At 42.6% G+C, this 20,935-nt stretch overlaps 2 protein-coding genes across 2 annotated transcripts in view; one reads left to right on the top strand and one right to left on the bottom strand.

The window, feature by feature from the left end:
• Positions 1 to 20,935, bottom strand: part of LOC122806600 (schwannomin-interacting protein 1-like) — a 436,192-nt gene that overhangs the window by 344,459 nt on the left and 70,798 nt on the right. The window lies entirely within an intron of this gene.
• On the top strand, positions 12,530 to 13,049 carry LOC122806601 (complex III assembly factor LYRM7-like). The gene has a single exon (XM_044077160.1). The coding sequence runs from the start codon at positions 12,593 to 12,595 to the stop codon at positions 12,905 to 12,907; it is 315 nt and encodes a 104-aa protein (XP_043933095.1). The 5' UTR covers positions 12,530 to 12,592; the 3' UTR covers positions 12,908 to 13,049.

Below are 20,935 nucleotides of genomic sequence, written 5' to 3' on the forward strand. Positions count from 1 at the left end.
TGCTGTTTTTGACCAAGTGTCCACAAAGGAAGCTAGAGGCTCTGTCTCAGAACCCCTGGCTGCAACACTCGGTCTAAATGGGGGGTTGCTAATTTCTTTGTGGACCTTGGGAATCCCAAAAATAACTGGTATAGTTGGAAATTTTACTGTTAAATAATTATATTCTACTTCATTAATTAGGCCTTGAAATAATGCATCCTGTAAAAAAAGATCTATCTTTAGGTAGGCTCTATTTACTTTATTTTTAGATACTCTACAGCAGGTTACCTCATCATTAAGAATTTGAATCACTCTACTACAATAATCTTAGTCATAATCACCACCCCCCTACCCTTATCTGGTTTCATAAACCTATATTGTCGATTTTGATGCAAGTTTCTCATAAACAGTCTTTCTTCTTTTGTAAGATTTTCCATAGCATATCTGTCTTGTGTTAAGATCTTTCTAAACTTGGCTTCAACACATCTCTCTAAGGTAAAAACCTCAGGGTTTGATGGGGGGATGAAAGTACTTCTTTTCTTAAGGGGCATGGCCAATTTAGTTTCAATGGTGTTGTAATTATTGTAAGAAAAAAACATTAAGTTTAACTGTCTCATAAAAAAAAAGATTAACCAACAAAAACAACATCCAATCTAAAAGTAGGTACAAAATTTGTACCCTTGCTCAATAAATCAAAATGAACATCACATATTTCCATATCTGTGTAATTATAGATATGAAAACCATGTTTCTTAAACACATTGTAAACCACAGATGTAGTTCATTCACAGTTTCAAAAACTTCAGTACTATTCAATGTTCCAAAAACTACAATACTGTTGTTACAAGTGTGCACTACATCATCAGAATAGGCATTAGTCCCCTTGTTTATAAAATTGTCAGAAATCGTTAATGATAACCCCTTCTGTTCCCCCTCCCCCCTCGACCTTTCCAATACTGGTATTGAACATTCCTGCCTGTTTGTCCCCTGTTTATTAGTCTCTCCAACCTCCTCAACTTGGTCTGGTGTTCTAAAAAACATTCATCTGGGTCAGCATTTTCGTCAAAGTTATTCTGTTCAACACTAGCTGAGCGTTCATTGACCAAGCATGTATTACCTTTTTGTTTAGTGCCCAGTGGATAGGCACAGTTGTTCTTATAATCAAGAATGTCTCTACTAAGCTTTTTATGTTTAATAGTGAGGTTTTTGTTGACAAAAGTCTCAACACTCTTAAGCACTTTTTCAAAACTTTCTTTTTGTTGAGAGAATAATAAATCATTGGTGATGCTTACATTAAGACTGTTAATGTCTTCTTGTAATTTGGCCAGTTTTGTCTCATTGTTACTTATAATGATATTTAACATTTCCATACCTGTTTTGTTTTAAAGCAAAATCAGTTCATGGTAAGCTGCAGTCCCTTCTTCCACTCCCATAGGAAGTTTCCATAATCGCAGTCCTTTTGGCACTTGATTAAGAGCCATAGATTTCTTTAAAAATAAGTTATCCAGTTGTATTGCTCTAAATTTTATACATAGTTTCTCAAAGTTAAAAACTCTTCCCTTCAACAGTAATCTTCCCTTTTCATAAAACTTTGCTAGAAGTCCAGTCAGAAGCAAAAATACCACCCTCATGAAAATATTGTCTCATAACACCAATTCTAAAAGATAATAAACCATCAGACCTTTGCACCTAATACAGACCTATATCATTACTGAATAATGATTACAAAATATTCATGTCAATCCTAGCTAACAGAAAGAAAATCCCACTTTCAAAGACAATTAATAATGATCAAACTGGATTTTTATATAGCAGGCACACACACGATAATATTAAAATAATACTTACTCTTGTAGATTATGTGAATAAAGAAGATAGAGAAACACTTGCAATCGGATTAGACATAGAAAAAGCCTTTGATTCTTTCAACTGGGAATATCCATTTAAAACTTTAGCATTCTTTGAATTTTCTCCTCCCTTCATCTTATTACTAAAAACATATATATTAATAATGTTAGCCTATATTAAATTAGGTCCTTTCACCTCAGAATCTATCCATATAACAAAAGGTACTAAACAAGGATGCCCCCTTCTCCTATTTTATTTGCTTTGGCTGTAGAAATACTTATAGAAATAATACGCAATAATCCAAGAATAAAAGGAATAGAAGTCTATGACCAGTACATATCTAAAATAATGCTTTTTGCTGATGATATTTTATTAACCCTATCAAACTCCAGAGAGTCATTAGGAGTGCTAGAAGAAGTAATGGAGAAAAATTATAAGATTTCAGGTCTACACTTTAATAGATCAAAATCAAAATTTCTATTTTTAAATAAGAAAAAAAAACTACAAGTTACAGATAAATCCATCATAGGAAAACAAGGACTTAGGCTAAATTATTTAGGAATAGTGTTTTGCAAAAATATAAATGAAACCATATTAATAAATAATAAAAACTTTCCCTGGGATTCATGAAGCTTGTGCCAGGCGCAGGCGTAGCGTAGGCGGTATAATTCCAAATATGTCTGCCGAGCGATTCAGGTACGATCCAATTCCACATGCACTACCAGCGTACGCCAGATCTGCATAGCTCTCAGCTCAGGTATGCTAATCACCCCATGCGCAGTACTGCAGCATGCAAAAGAAGGTACAAAGCGATTCATGAAGTGGTGTAGGCGTAGTGTAAGCCTACAGAAATGTAAACCAAAAAAAAAAAAACGGTTTACATTTTGCCAAACAGAACATCAGAGCCATGAAAGCGGACCAGACTCATGTATTACAAAGTTAACATATGCCAATGGCTAAATATACAGCCAATGGCATAAAAAAGATGCACAACACATAAAAAATAACATTGAATGTCATGGCCACAGTAACGCAAAGTACAACTGCAGGGCATGTGTGCGCAAACGGGAACACAAGGAAAATATATACAAATGTCATAAAATTGCAATGTAACACAAATCATGATTTCACCATAATAGTCAATGGTATGCATGCTACACCACAACCAAGCTGCAAGGGTTGCTAAGGGTCTGCGACAGTGTTCAGCGCAGTAACTATGAATTAGTAGTCAATGCCATGCAAATGAGGCAAGTAATAGTGAATTGCAAACATCCCGCCGGCCTAAGGATGTACCATACAGCACAGTGCTACAACACTGAGGAGTGGTCTGGAGGTATACATGACATCAGCAGTGGGGTGAGTCACCGTAGCTGTAAGCACATTGGAGCAATGCAAATCCGGGCTGCCCGTTGCTAAGCAAAGCCGCAGGATGGGGTGTGGATGTAGGTATAGCTTTGCTTAGCTGAGAACACACATGGTGCCCAAATGTGCATGTGTACGTGGATGAAAACGTGCCCAAAACCCAGTAAGCGGACGCACGCGCCACACACCACAGCTCAAACAGGAAGTTTAGGGGAACACAATAAGGAAATGCTGCAGTAGGGTAATTGGAGTACAACTGAGCAATTAACACCTATTAACTCACAGTGGGCCATTGACGGCAGCTAACAAGGCTGCTAGCAGCAACCTGCAGAACAGGATAGGGGAGGTGTCAGATTGCAAAGAAAAGAGAACCGTCACCACAGAGCAAAGCTGCAGTAGATCGGCTATAGAACACATTTCGCAAGACAATCCTGGTTTGGGAAAGTACAAAACAAGAAAAGAAAGCAGGTTGCTGGATGCATGCCAGACAATGGGAGGGAAATTGTTAGGAAAAGTTAAGGCAAGGGCAAGAGGTAATCCATGGCAGCTAAATGTAATTCAACACCAAAGGCATCACAATAGCAGTACCTGTGGTAAAACACATAAGATACCCTGCAGCTCCGATTGTACATACACACCCTATGACATCATCAGTGTTCAAAGCACAATAGTATAAAGTGTGAAGGCACCTCACACACACTTGTGTATTCCCAAACACTGCACCATCGGTGTAAACAGATGGGGAACTTTTACAATGTACTTGTTGGGAGCTGCCATAGCTGTGACTCATCACCATGTGTTGGAGACTGAAGGTGTTGTGGAGGATGATGCTGACAACCACCTCAGGCCCCGGAGGAGGAGAAGAGTGTTCAGACCAAGGGTAACCTACCAGGGGCAACATGATCTGGAGATAGTAGAGCATTACAAGGTGGACAGGGACATCATACAGCAAATAGTTGAGCTGTGCCGGCCACACCTGAGATCCAGAAACAACAGAGGGGAACCCATCCCAGTGGACAAGAAGGTATGTGTAAGCTTGAGAATACTAGCCACAGGTACCTTTCAAAGGCCAACTGGAGATATCATGGGGATCTCACAGGCATCAGCATCCAGGGTACTCCACCAGTTCCTGGATGCCATGTTACCACATGCCAATGAGCATATATACTAACCCCAAACTCAGGAGGAGCTGGCCAGCAATATGCGTCTCTTCCACCATGTGGCACACTACCCTGAGGTACTGGGTGCAATAGACTGCACGCACATACATATCAAGTCACCACCCGGTGAGCATGGTAGGCGCTACATAAACTGCAAGGGATACCACTCCATCAACTGCCAGGTTGTGTGCAATGCACAGGGCATTATCACGGACGTATGTGCTGGCAGCCCTGGAAGCTACCATGACTCCCACATCTGGCATGCCTCACAGCTGTATCAGGCATTTGTCAGGGGGGACATCCCATATGGCCACCTTGTGGGGGATGCTGGCTATGCACTGGAGCCATGGATGATGACTCCCATCAGAAATGCACACACACCCATGCAAGAATGCCATAATGAGGCACACGCACAAACCAGAATCATCACAGAGCGTGTGTTTGGGATGCTGAAATCATGGTTCTGTTGCTTGGACATATCTGGTGGAGCCTTGCAGTACTCCCCAGGCACGTGTGCCCACATCTTTATAATATGTGCCATGCTACAGAATATGATCCTTCAGAAACAGCTGCAGCAGGGACATAATGGTGAAGGCCCTCACAGCCCATTGCAATTGCCAAGGCCATCACAGGCACAGAGGGATTCAGACCACAAACACCTTGTGTCAGCCCCAGTAGGCAGACGGAGGCGTGCTCAATATGCCCACGCCTTGGCAAAGAGGGAACGTATAGCACATACACTGACAGTGTAGGCCCCTATGGACTGACACACTTATTCACCTGCACACACAGTAAAATGGATGGCACACACACACGACCAACTGTAAATTGTAATGTGTAGGTGGCCTACTGTGTGAATCCTACATAGGCAGCCCTCAACTATTGCACACACAACAGCTACTGGAACAAGGAAAGTCAACACCTGAACAGTAAACGAAGCTAACAGCATATGTTGATACTGTATGTATAGGTTCCTAAGTACATCGGTAGGTACATGCCCGATTGACAGAAGCCATTCTTCAGCCTAGGCAAAATGTGTCTGCTGTCGCCACCCCATCGATTAACTAACTGTCCCTCTGTGGAGCAGAGCCAATTGCGGGATCCATGTGTGTAACCACTGTTCACCACCCACTCTGCATGGATTCCCTGGTGTGTTAATGAGGGGCTCCATATAATGTAATCAGGGATGTAGTGCCAAAACAGGGGGAGTACCCATGACAGGTATCTGTCACCCCAGCATTCTCCAGTTATGGTTGTGTCAAGGTGTAGCACATTACAGTGTGTGGCTCACTGTGACATAGATTCCCAGTGCTGGAGCACATCCATTAAACATCACTTGGACATACCATTAATAGGTATCATCCATATGTAAACTAACTGAGTTACACATTTGATTGCAGTATGGAGGAACAGCCATAGTACAGTCCACATACAAAACACCATAACACTTGTACAAATCCCAGATGACCAAGTAGTAAAGCCACTGACTGTGTCGTGCATGTTCCCAGTTCCACGTCCTGCAAGGTCCATTACGTAATCCCGATGGCACGAATAATGGATGTTGGATGCAGGTCATTAGAGCACGTTTAAGCACATGTTAGCGGGTTTATGCGGCGGCAAGTGACGGTAAGCATTGTTTAAACATGACTACACGGATATGCGCAAAACAGGTCTAAGCTTTGCTGAATATCACGCAGATCATGGTCAAAGATGTCCAGAACAGGTGAAACCAGCATTATTCACCCTTGTACTAATAGTGCCTGCTCTGAGAGGTAAAACGACCACTGCCAGGAGTAGAACATGCAACCATGTACACAATCACCTACCACTAAGCTACCCGAGATGTACCAATGGCAGGTGTGTATTGTGACAGGTTAAAACACAAAAGGGCGGAGTTCAGGAAACAGTATACACCACCATGTACCCAACAAAAGGTGTGTTCACTCTCTCTCGATCTCTCTATAATAGAGATAGAAAGGGTGATAGAGAGATACATGCCGATATATATGGATATACATATATCTGCAAATATATAGATAGGTTAACGACATGTACACAATCATGGAGGTACAAATAAATAGGATACTGCCAACTACCGAATTCTTTACATACAGACACGTGTAATCATGAGGCTTAAAGACCGAAAGACCACAGTACCGGAACACTAGAACTGCGAGTAATATTATCACGATGTTAAGGGACATTTAGTTATTGCTGCTGGTGCTGCGGTCCAGGTAGGTACTGTGTTTAAGTGTGGTTCTGATTGCTGTAGTGTTTGTAAGTGTGTGTTGAGAGTGCGGTGTGTGTTTCCGTGGGACTATAATGTGTGTGTGTGTGTGTGTGTGTGTGTGTGTGTGTGTGTGTGTGTGTGTGTGTGTTTGCATCGTGTGTCTGTTTGTGCTAACTCGGAGGTAGATTATTACAGTAGGTGTGGTCATAGCCGTCCTTAGGCATACGGTTACCACCTGTCCCATTTTGAGTGGGACAGTCCCTCTTTAGGCAGTTGTGTCCTGACAAAAAATATTAAAAAGGGCAAATGTCCTGAGATTGTAGGACATAATTATGTACCATATATTATGTAATAGTTGCATTAAATAGTTATTCCTGTATCTACAATACGTAAATGTTACAAGAAACATAGTAAGCAACTAAAGTGCTACAAGAATAAGGTTTTATTTAGGACAAAAGTAAGTTCTATCCTTATTACTGACCGTGGGTATGTGTCGGCCTCTAAACCCCGATGTGTGTCCCGTAAATGTCCCACTATGGCCATTTGAAAAGGTGGCAACCCAAGCCAAAGAGGTTCAGTCACCAACACAACTGCAATGAGTGCAAATATCTGTGACAGAAATACATGAGACAGCTTTCATGTAGCAACATTTCATTACATATCGAAGCATTTCTGGAGGGATTGAAGGATCAACATCACCTGCATGCTATATAGGAACCAATTAACAATGGCTTAATGAATAAGCCTGCAATAACCATAGTATTAGTCTACTAAAATGATAGGTCTTCAATTAGGGAAGGAGCCCCCACACACATATGGAATATGTATAAATGCAGTCCCCACAAACCTTTATCTGCTATGTACATCCACCTACATCTCCCCCACACCCGAAACAATTGCAATGCAGACTGTAATAACATCACAAACATCTACTCACTCAATGACATCTGCAGAAGCGTTAACATACCTTGTGAGAGACACACTCATAATGGCGCCATGTGAAATTGTTGCTGTTGTACAATGGAACAGACGCCGATGTTACAGGTTTTGTTTGCAATAGTCTCGTATCGGATGGTTGAGATAACAGCTACACTTACATGTAGAACTACATACTCTAGCCGTCACACACAATCCACAGGGGACATGAATTCAAAATATCTGTGTCTCTCCAGATAGCAGTTGCAATCCATCACAAAAAACACATCCAGGCCGTCTTCCTTGAAGGTAGGGCAAAAGGACAACGCCCAAGTGGAGTATTCAATTATACCCCACTGTTGCCGTGTAATTGGCTAATGGAGTAGCTGCACAGCTGATGTGCATGTAATAATTTACTCCGGAACACCAATTGGTGACAGGATACCACATGTTACAGGTATCTACGTATAAAAGGATGGCTTGCCATACATTCAAACTGTATGTTCATACCATAGAACCGTTTAAACAGGAAAGAAGTAAGACAGATATTTTCGTAAACTCGGACCACTAAGAAGGTATGTAGAACACTCAGTATGTTAGTGTATGTAGTGCCTGTTCTGTATTAATGAAAGTGTATGCAATGCATACAGTGGGAAAAGGTATTATGTAGTGATGTCTTGTTGAGCATAGCAATGCTTGTAGAAATTGTGTGTACTGCTGTGGGCCACAAGGTAAACACCTCATACACCACAAGGGATGCTACAAAAGGGCTTTAAACATAACAATACCACTCCAGCCGCTGTCAGTGGTAGGGTTTGTCCAACAAGTACGTGCCATAACAGGGGATAGTACATGTTGATATACTGTAACAGTAGGCATATGTATGGGTGTATAACGAGAATAACATGTCTAAGGTGGTCCTGCTGTGCAATTATGCTTTGCGTTATGGGATATTCTTTCAAAAATGTGAAATGTACAGTATTGTAGGTAGATATGTCAAATATTTTACATAGCATTACTGTTATACTATGCAAACATAAGGTATGTCTATTGGCATGTACAATACACAATAACAGGATACATATGGCTTGTAGTCACCAGACAGTGTAACAGCATGATAGCTAATTGAAATGGAAGAGCTACTCAATTATCCATGCACAAAGGACATGTAATAGCTTCATAGGTTCATAGTTAGGTACTATGCTGTCTGGCCAAGTCCATTTGTATGCCCAACTACAGTGTTTTCACCGGTGGCACCTCCCTAGGTTAGTGTCCTGTGCCTGTGAACAGCAGAGCCATTTGTTTCCTGCACCTGTGTACAGTGCAGCCACTGCAGTGATCCCTGGTGTACATGTCTGTCTCCCATCCACCCATCAAGGTATCTCATGAAGAGTGCTAGTGAGGGTCCCTGCCTGATGTACATAGGTATCATTTTCCAAACCATGGTGAGTGTCCGGTTCAGGAATGTATCCCTCCAGCATGTCCTACTCATCGTTGCGTTTGGGTACATATCCCAGAGCATGTTGTTCTCAGTGACTTTTGCTTATGTTGCTTATGTGGAGCATATCCATCAGTATTGTTGTGGACATGGGCCTTGTATGTTCAGCAGAGGTCACCTCTGAGTATGCAGTATGCAAATTAGTACAGTTGAGGTTTCTGTAGTTGTGCTGCATACGTCATCATTCGGAGGTCAGTAATCCTGTTGGTGTGTTAATGTTGTGGTATTCAAAGCCATTGCTGTTCTGTAAGGTACACCCCAAATGGGGTGTTGTACCCTTGAACGTGTTTCATAAGTCAGGAGTATAGAGGTACAATGGCTGCCTTTGTTCCGGCTACAAACCCATTACAGATTAGGGTGGCCACATAGAAGGATATCCACGCCACCTTGGCAATATGGTTATCAAAGGAGTGGGTGCTATCTACGTGTGTACTAAGATCCCTTATAATGTCTTATGTATGTAGGGGACTACCACCTATGTGATAGTCAGTGGGTGATTGGTGTAATCCAAAGGGGATGTCTGTGCACCTTGTGGCATGCAGCTTGAGGTCATGTTATTGACACCAGGTATCCATCACAGTGACACCCTTATGGAGGGTGTCTGTATCAGCTGGTGAATCAATCATGGCTCCTAGTTTGCAGTTGTCTGGAAACCTATTCATGGAAAGTCCTTCTGTGCTAGCCTGTACCTCAGGGAAGCATATACCGAACATGAGGGGCCCTATGACCGAGGACTGGGGTACGCCAATTGTAACTGATGTACAGTAGGAACTATGGTATGCTACTCTCACTGTGTGGGTCCTGTCCGTGAGCCACTTTGAATAACATCTCGAGACGTAGGGGTCGATGTGCAGGTGGATGTGTATGTTGACAATACCAGAATGGGGAACGGTGTTGAAAGCCAATGAGAGGACAAGGTAGGCTGCCTTACCATCATCTACTACCTTGGTAACTGTCTCAAAGAACTCCACCAGGTGTAGGAGCCATGGTCTGACCGTAACAAATCCAACCTGGGTGGTATCAAAGGTTTGGAGGCCACCAATGCCTCTGTGAATGACGTCCAGGATGATGTGCTCCATAGCCTTGCAGAACAGTCTAGTGAGGCGTATAGGGCAATAGTTCCTCTGGTCCATTGTGATGCCACCTTTGTGGAGTGTGATAACTGTTGCTTTGTGCCATTCAGGGGCCACAATGCCTGATACAAGGCTATTAGTGAATTTGGTGCCCAAGTGGGGAGCCATGTCGTTCTGAGGTTTGTGTAAATCGCAGCCTGGGATGTTGGACGGTCACATGGAGTCTGTGTTCCAGGCTTTAGAGAGTGCAGGTTTGTACTGTGTAGTTGTGACCGCATGGACTCTGCATTGTTCCTGTATAGATTTGGGCCCTTTTGGGTGTGAGAGGGGTGTAAAGTTAGCATTGAACCTATCTGCCAGGATGTTGCCAATATCAGTCGGTTCTGTAATGTTCCTGCCTAACCGTTGTATGTCAGACCAGATGTGGGTATTACCATCGAGAGTACTGACATACCTCCATAACGCTTTGTGGTAGTCCTTGTAATGTGTCGCAGTAATGTTTACATAGCTAGCTTTGGAGGATTTGATAAGGTATCTCAGATTCCTACTGAGGCTGACCAGGGAGCTACCCCAGCCATGAGATTGTACTCTACTTTGCAACAGTCTCCTCCTTCTGTTGTACATTATGTCCATGGCAGTGGACCCCCAGAGTGGCGTCCATTATCTGGTGGGTAGTGTCATGTCTATGTTTAGGATAGCATGATCCATGCAGTCGTGTAAGTGCTAATGAAGTGCAGTTGTGTATGTTTCAGCTTTTGTAACTATATTGTCCATCTGCCCGGGTGTCATGACGTTTACTACTGCTGTCAGAAGAAGCCTGAAGTTGGTTTTGTAGAAATATTGTACTGTGTTTTCCATGAAGGGTATGGTGCCGGGATGTGGATAACAAGGGTGATTAGCATACGTTTGGAACTGACCAACGAGGGGATAACCCCAGGTGTGGAATACCAGTCACACATGTTGGTAATGTCCAGGTCTAGTGTATTGTTGGCCTTGGTGGTGGTGTGTATAGGTTGATCCAGCTGACTGGAGGTTATGAATCCCAGAAAATGTTGGCCTAATGTGTCGGTACATGAGTAAGTATCCCAGTTAAGTGTGGGATAGTGTCAGTCTCACATCAGTAGTTCCTGTTTGAACCCTACTTTCCAGTACACCAAGAAATGAGGGCCATTAACCATGGGTTATGGTGTGGAATCCGTAGCAAGCTACAATTTGTATAGCAGTTATGGCCACAGTTAGTTGCACTTGGATTACCTCTGATGCATTGTGCTAAGCAACCAGCCTGGAGGTGTGTACATCCTTGTGAAATATGGACACACTTCCGCCGTGGGTGTTCCGGTCCTGGTTACATGACTGAAAGGTGTGGTCTGCGTAATAGCCCATCAGTGCAGTGGTGCTCTTCGGAGCCTAGAAGCAGGTCCCAGTCACTGCTGAGATATCAAAATGGTCCATTATAAGAAGTGCCTCGGCTGAGTGCGTTTGAGATGAAGATGTCAAGCATTGAGTAACATTACCCTGAGGTTTTGCTTGCCTGTTCCTTTTCTGGTGGTGAATATGTTATTTGAAATGTGTCTAAAACAGGCAGTATAGGAGCAGCAAGAGCCTTAGATGTTATCTGTAATCCCAGGGCTGACAGGTGCTGGTCATCTGTGCTAAAGCATCGTGTTTTTTTGACCATGTCATTCAAAGCAGACAGATACTGGATATCCTTGGAATGACACCAGAAGCATAGGCAACTGTTGAAGTGAATAATTCAGTTGTTGTACTGTGGTATCAGTCTGGACAAATGCAGAATGCTTCTCAGGGCTTGGGTGATACCTGCCTGGGCTACAAGATCGGAGAGCTATTGCATGTCCCTGTACATGTAGTCCAGGAAGTTACATCTCAGGGCATTCACACTAACATGGAGAATGACAGTCATATTGTACCTGTTGAGGAGTGACCTGAGTGCATAAGTTATGTTGTGGATCCTGTTACCTGACAGCCAGATGAAAGTGACTATCGCCTTGTGTAGCCTGCTGAGTGGGACATCAGTGTGACTGCCTACAGAGTCACGTATGACTAGTGTGTTGGGTATGTTATAACACCCTATTGGCTGTAGTTGATGGGCACACATGAGTCTGTGGGCTATAAGTAATTGGTGTTGTGTTTGGTGATGGGGGCTGCCTCTGTTGCCTACACAGAGTAGTATGGAGAGGCTCTGCAAATGTTGTAGTCTTACTATGTGTGGCCTGTGGTGGTGGAGATCTAGTGAGACTATGTGATGAGTGGGGTGTGGTGCAAATGTTTAACATCCCCACATGATTGTCAGGTTCAGTATGGGTTGGAGAGAGCATTACCTCCAGCATGGCTACATATGTGCATCTCCCACAGGCTGTAGTGTCGTATGTAGTAGCTCAGCTGCTACCCGTAGTGTTGTGCTGTTACCGAATCGGATGAATGCAGCTATGGGGTTGATTGTTTTTGGGTGTCCTGTGTGCTTTAGTTGATCAGTGTTACAGTCTTCATTAAAAGTGTAAATTGGAAAATGCCATTGTGTAGGAGGGTTCTTCAACTTTTCAAGACACTGCATAGAACTAGACAGGAAGTTTTTAGAGATGATGGTGAAGCTCTAGAAGCTGCAAGACAGAAGATAAATGAAGAGTTCAAGAAACACAGAGCAGAAATCTCTTCAGAGAGAGTACATGAGCTGATGAAACATGGAGCCGATGTGGAAGTTTTTCTCAGGACATCAGTTGTACAGGCAGCGCACACTGACAACAACAGACTCTTGCTTCGACCCAGGCCTTCTGTTTTTCAAGAAAATGTTCCATACTGTGATACTCCACCACAAAAGACATAATCATAGACTGTGTGCTGGATGACAGAATAATAATGCAATACAGGACGGAATAAAGAATCTGGGGACAAAATGCAGCATTGAAGAATAATTTTTCAAAAACTTTTAAAGCATACCTCTTAGCATCTAAGCACAACAATTCTGGGCAAAGAAAAAATAATGGGGGATAAAGGCCAAAATCAGAGACAGATTTTAGATTGTGCTCTTATTTGCTCTTACACACTTTGAAATGTTTTGCATTAGCATGCATTTTCTGGGGAGTATAAAGCCTGAAACTCGTATGTCTCTCATTATTTAGTGACTCAATCCTCAATGATTTGCCAGAAAACTAAATTTTATGAGGAACCAACAAATGCGAGACAAAACTTCTGCAAAATTCTGGACAGTTGAGACAGGTTTTAAAGTTTTATTTATTTATTTATTTTACCTTAATATAGGACAAATTGTCAGCTGTCAGACCTCACTTTGGAACGGGGAAAAAACAAAAATGGTGCTTGCATGTGAGTAACTGATGTATTAATGTCCAGAGTCATTAATGCAAAGAAAAGAATCTGTCCTTTATAAGATACCCTATGGTGGTTTGACATCATTTATTCTTCCATTAACAAAGCCATGTGTCCCGTGATATGTGAGCTGAAATAGAAATATGTCGCTGATGTAGTTTTACTTCATGTTGCTGATGTCAAGATGAGAAGGGAAAAAAATGCTAGCGTGTGGGTGTAAACAAGGTTCCATTGTTCTTTTTAGGTTGCATACATTCCACACATTTTGCAGGAAATTACCTTGCAGAATGACTATAACATCCATCTTTTTTTGTTTTGTTTTGGTATTAGCTATTCTCCATACCCCATGGAATTACTCTGTTTTTGCTTAAGCTGGTCATGGATCCTAAGGGTGTCCTAAGGGCTTGGTTGGTCTGTGCTTCCATCCAGGGGGATTTTTATGACCTACCCACTTTCCTTTCCTCACCCATCATACTCATTGTTTATGTGGGAGGATAGCTTCCCTCTTTGGATCATGCCCCCTTAGGGAGTATATTAATGAGTGTCCTCTCACCCGGGATGGGCTGACCCATTCTTTCCCTGATGCTCCATCAGTCTCCTGAGACACTAATCAATCCCAGTTTGGCTCAGCCACTGTTAAAACTATATCCCTATAAGCCACTGGAGAGACTTTAAAGTATCCATCTTTGTATAGTTTTGTTAAAGTTGTTCTTATTGATCACTTCTGCAGTTATCTTAGCTGTATGGGTTATATACTTCCAGGGATGTGGCAGCCAGTCAGCTTCCAGGACATCAGGGCACTGTCCATGTATCCAAACTGTCGAGCAGCTGGAGCTGAGCTGGCTAAAAGACAATTTCAAACATGAAGACCTTCAGTACTTTCCTGGTGATGAAGAAGGGTTGGGAGGGTGGCCTAATGGTTAAGGTGTTTGCCTTGCAAACACAAGGTGCAGGGTTTGAGTCTCACAAGGGATAATTGGCTAGGCTTAAAAAGGCTCACAAGAGCAGTTAGCTTAGTACTAATCTATGAATCTATGAATCTATGTTAGGAGGTGAGCATTGACTGTGTACATGAGACAATTGCCATATTGCCTCATGTTGCCCATATTCATCATATAGACAGGCAATAACACTGGCAATTGACACTTGGACATGCCTGTATATTCAACTATTTCTCACAAGATATGTGAGGTAAGTGTGTACAACAGCTGTTGTACTGTAAGCAAGCTGGAAATGTAAGGACAAACAGTGTTTACCTGTAGGAAATGAGCAGGATTGAGTGCTATAGTAATTAGTAGCTCATGAAGTGCTTACATGTTCTGAACAAGTGCTGAGCATGAATAAGCAATACAGATAGGGTGTTGGATAACATAAACTCACTGTCCCCCCAACAGGTACACAATCATATATCCATGAACACTACAGAGCCCCTGTAACCATAACTATGATGGTACAAGGTGCACTCAGGCTGCATGTGACCTGTCCACATCCCTGGTCATATAATACACATATGGAATAACAGTTTGCTCTACACATACACTTCCATGTAAAACATAAGGTTCATGTCAGTCTGTGAAAACACTGAATGGAGCACACCAACAGTTATCACAACCCACAAAGTGGAGATGCCACTCATAATGGGAGGCACTACACTATTACCCTGCTGAGTATGGTCTGAAAGTCCATGAACCTTAATCAATGTAGATGTTGTTAGCAGTACAGATGTAGATGACAGTACGGATGATTTCACACTGCATAGCATACCTGTGACAGGTCATAGGACATCATCACCCATACTGTGTTCCACCTACACTCAGTATACTAGATGTACCTTCGTATGTCACAGGAGTGTTCTACCAGTGGCCTGTTGACAAAAGCAACACTACAAAAGGTGTCTGAGTGACATGTGCATATCACACCAATGGCAGCTACAGTAAAACAGGGTTAATGTTTTGTACTCCCCCCTCATTGTAGCCCATACCACACAGACAAATGGGAGGCATCTGCGTATGTAAGTATGTGAATGGCCATGACCTAGGAGCAATAGCTGACTCAGTGTTATGGACAACATACAGAATGGGCTTTGTGGGTGAGGTGCGTGACATTTGTGCACAATCTGACAGCTGCTTATTGCATTGTCACCGCTAGGTTAATAACCTTGTACCCATTAACTACCACCTAGGCAGCGGTCAACATTATGGACACTGTGTGTAAGGGATGGTGCTGTGCAGTTTACCTCCCTGAGCTAGTGACGTCACCAGGCCTATTAGGTAAGAGGCAACCCAAGTCATGACAGGGTGCCATCCATGAGCATGGAGATCATTGGGCAGCCATACTCAGCACTCAAGTGACCAATATCAGATCCCATATCACCTTTAAGGGGTATTGGCCATGCTTGGATGGGTGACACCAGCCTTCACAATCCTCATCTCCACTATGCAGCATGCTGCCTACCCTGCATAAAGACATGTGCAACACTGTGATGTTGGACATGCTACACGTACATATCCTGATCTGAAAGACATACGTCATGGACAGCCACCTTCCTAGTACAAGAATTGCCACATACTGGACAGATCCCTGTGCCAAACATGTTACATACTCCTGACATACCATGCAACCCTGTCCAGCAAAGCTGTACATGTCATCTCTGTCATACATGGTGCGATGACTGCATGGTAGATATATCATTAACTGTCTGGATCAGTAATGTGGCACTGATTCACCTGTCGGTGAGAACATGGCTGCTGGATACAGCTAGAAAACCTTACATCCTATGCCCATACATGGCCCAGGGCATACACACTACTACATGACCTTGGCCGTACATGCTATAGTTGATAACCATCCCTGCGAATACCATCCGGCTAGCCATTGTCCCATGTGTATCACATGTGCAACACAGGCGATACGTGGCAAGATGTTGAACTACTGTACAGTGCCGTGTAGATGTATATGGCAAAACACATGCATGTAAAGGTTTCCGTGCGCATGTCTGCATTGTCACTGCTCATGTCCGTTAAGGCAGTCTATGTGTTGATATGTGACATATACACAGCATCAAGGTCAACAGCATTAATGTGGACATATCCAGGCATGTGCTGATAGGTAAGAACACCAGTACAGGCAAACAGACATGCCCACATCAAGACAGCATTAACATGGAGTATGAGCAATGTAATGAGGTGACACACATATATGGTGATAATATCCAATCCTCATCGGGTGTTACATGTGTGTGACACAAACATGTCAGTCATGTCAGTGTCATGACGATTTGCAAAGACAATTGTTCATATGTACTAAATGTAATACACATGTATGTGCAGCTGTATCTCTGTGCATCTCTGAGATGCTGTGACCTGTCACCATCATTATGTCTTCCAGATAATGCCTCAATCATGACTGCCAGCATATAGCTGCTTGGAGGATGATGCCCTCATACCTTACCTCCAGGATAACTATGACGTATTGTTCAGCCATGTGCCACAGCATGCCCAGCAAGAAAACTTATTGTAACTCAATGTTACATTATTCAAGTTGCCATCCGTACCATCAGAAACGGGCTATTATAAAAGGACAATTAGTCCGTACAGCCCGTATTATTACATTGGATGAAGTCTTCCGTAATGAATGTGATTTTGTTAAGGAAATGTTTTTGGCTCGTGGGTACCCAGAATCTCTGATTAATGAGACTATAGATGAAGTCTCATTGAAACGTCAGTCCCCTTTTTTATACACCTCTTTTGAACAACATTGTATGTAGTCCTTCTAGTACAAATGGATCTATCAATATTTCAACTGATGTTATTGAGGTTCAACAACATGAAATAAACCAGTATAATATCTCTTTTATAACTACTTATAATTTAAACAGTAGTGACTGTTTTAAGATTTTGAGAAAAAACTGGGACATTTTCAAAAGTGACAACAATGTTTTTTCAAGTGTAGGTGAACGACCTCTAGTAATTTACAGAAGGGGTAAGAACCTTAAAGCTTATTGTGAGAATAGTAGAACAAATCCTGTTAGAACTCCAGGCATGTATAAATGCCAAGCTTGCAATTATTGTGCTTACATTTTGGAATCTAACAGATTTTGTGTTAACAACTTATATTTCAATTTGAAATGGAGAAACAACTGTAATTCTAAGATGGTTGTTTATCTTGCCAAGTGTCAGTTTTGTCCAGCGTTCTATGTTGGCAAAACTGAAAGGAAGCTCCGTAACCGTATTTACGAGCATTTGTATGCAATAAGGAAACATAAGCTCGAAAATGCTTTAGCTAAACATGTTGAACTATACTCTGATCATTGTTTTAAGTTCATTATTATAGACCAAGTGTTTAGTAATCCAAGAGGAGGCCCAGAAGCTCTTAGACTGGATGAATTAGAACTTACATGGCAAATTAGGCTGAATGCCTACAACTTGCCTGGTTTAAATGAAGGATGTATTTTAAGTAGTATTTTAAAGCTTAAAAGTTTAATTCGTTAAGTTAAATAAACTTTTTAAAGAATTTTAATATTAGTTTAGTGACGCCAACTTGATAATAGTGGGTGTTAGTTGTTACTTTATTATATATATTTTTTTATAAAAAAAGTGGGTGGTTACATTGTGTCTTTTTCACTTTTTCATTTCTTTGCTGATTGGTCAATTGATTGTATTTAAATGTGATTGAGTTACTTGGTTTTTGTCTGAAGAAGTTTGTGAATTGTCATAAATGAAAAGCACTTAACTACTACTCTGTGTGTCTTCTTTTTTACTCTGCCCAGTTATTTTGATGCCCAGCAGCATGATGACCTGTGGCAGGAACTTCACAGGAGGGTTAATGATGTGGGTGGCCATAACCGCACCTACCAACAGGTGCATAGACACTGCACAGACCTGATCCGACATGTGAAACAGCGTGCCAATGCAATCGCCAGGGAACAAGGTAGAACAGGTGGTGGGCCACCAACCCAGCCCCCACTCACACCTACCGAGGAGATACTGGCCAGCCTGGGGACCCCATCAGAACAGCATCCACAAACTCTAGGTGCCATCGTGGAGGTGGGTGTCTCCCAACCACCGAGCCTGGAGTTGCCTGGTAAGTCACTACTGCACATATAACTATTATATCCCATTTAGTTGCATGTGTCACTGTACAATATGTAATGTAACAACATATGCAAGGTATGTTTACACACATGCCACATACTATAGTATGCTACCCTGTGTATGCACACATGTGCATACTCCATAGTACATTCTATTGTACTGGCGAATGTGTTAACATGCACAGTGCACCCTGTAGATGTCATACAGTCATGGATAATGATTAAACTGCTGTGTCACCCCTATACAGGTACCTCTGGCGTGCTGCAGAGACAGCAGGCCATTGCAGGTGAGACAGTTATCAGTATCAGGCATGTTAATGCACAGATCTATTCGCCATGTGGCCAGTTAACACATGTACACATAATGTATGGTCCAGTCATGATATACAGGTCGCATCTTTCATCAATCACACTGGCTACCCATGTGCAATATATACAAACTAAATGAAACACCGACATGAAACCACAGTAACTGTCATTGCTAGATGTGTGGACAGCTGTGCATACAATGGTGGAGGTTTTGTTCAATGTAAGAATATGTACTATACATCAGAACAACACATGTGGGGTATGCAAACAGTACTACACAGTGAGCTGGGATATGGCTAGCCCACAGGATTTACCATTGTGGAATATGCCCCTGCAATGAGTGCAGACATTGTGATGTGCCATCTGACATGTCCCAGACATGTAGTGGTCCGGCTGCAACATTGTCTCACTATCCCATAAAACATACCCCACTTACCAAACATACAACCCTTTGTCTGCATAACCCTGTGGACAGTGGAGTATCAGACATCTATGGGTGTATGTCATATGGGACAACACAGACATGTGAGATAGACGGCCATCACAAACATTTGGCCAACATGTGTTCACACATGGCCATGGAGGATGGCCAGAGACATGTAGCAACACACAGTAGATGTGATGTGTGTGTACACCCTGCTGCACATTGTCTACACATGGTCCAACTATACCCTTTGTTGAATGGTTATATAGTAGATGTGGAACACTGGACATCCTAAAAGCCTGTGCACAGCTTGTGGAGGTGTCACTTAATTTGACCACATAAGATGTGTTGAACATCATGACTGTATCACAGCATGACAGCAGTCACCTGTACAGCTTCCACATACACACACAGACACCACATCAGGCCACAGATACCGTACATTTCCCTTGCTGCTGTTGGACATCACTGTCAGCCATGCACCTCGTGTGTGAGGTACATAAATGTCATGTGGGACATGGTGTATTAACAAGTCTGCCATGTGTGGACACAGTTGCCAGGCAGCTAAGAAATGTTAGCAGTTGTGTAGGGGTGTCATCCGTATGTCTTCCGGTTACCTGTCACACGACACAGCATGGTTTAGTGTGTATACACCTCAGCGACGTGGGTCACAATCCACAGTATTTATGTATTGTGTATGTACGCAGTCATGGCTATGCACTGTGTGTGTATTCCACACTGTATAGCAATAGAGATGCCTCATGATTCCATGCAATGGCACTGTGTCTGTACTTCACACTGTATAGTAATATAGATGCCTTATACTACCCTTCAATGGTCATCAACATCTGCTAAAAGTGCATTCTATCTGTAGGGCATACAGACAACATTGCAATGTGACTCATTACACTGCTGTACATGTGTCAGGACACCACTATGTCAAACATGTATGCATGTCAATGCACACGTCAGCAGATTACATGTCATACTACATGTTAATGTCAAGGACATATGCCTCACATCAGCTATGTGTACTGTTAACCTGTGCTGGTCCACATGGTGTATCACAGGGATGCATGCTTACTACCATGATTGTGTGAAATGCATGGCTTCTGCTATGACACATGCTTGCTGTTGTGTGCAACCCAGGGATGTATGCTAACTACCACTATTAATGTCTGAGCTGCATGCCATCTGCTGTATCACATGCATGCTGCATGCCTTCTGTCAAATCACATGCATGGTCTGTGTGTGTCTGTGTGTGTCTCTATTGTAATGTAGAGTCTTTGTTTGCCTTCACAGGTGATGTAGGTGCGTTACCCTCCTGCGGTCCATCTGATGTTAGTGTCCCCACAGACTCTAGCAGTGATGAACATATGCTTGAGGTACAGGCAGGGTTGTCAGGGGCTGAATCTGTGCCATTGGTTGCCATCCCACCTATATCCCCCTCTTCCCCGCATACAGTTCTCATGCCAACAAATACCCCATCACCAGTGGCCATAGAGGAAGGACAGTTAGTGTGTGTTAGCTTGGAAAAGGAACGTGGTGGCTATGGAAGGTGTGTCTTCACACCATGGTGTCAGTGAAATGACTGCAGATGTGCCACACAGGCATGTGGCCAGTGCTGCTCATAGGAGGACCTCTGGCCGACATGCACCTGTAGGACAGAGCGCAGTAGCTGGTGTCACCAGACGCATGTTTTT

Source organism: Protopterus annectens, chromosome 7.part0 (assembly GCF_019279795.1).
Source record: "Protopterus annectens isolate FY-2018-M chromosome 7.part0, PAN1.0, whole genome shotgun sequence".
NCBI lineage: Eukaryota > Metazoa > Chordata > Ceratodontiformes > Protopteridae > Protopterus > Protopterus annectens.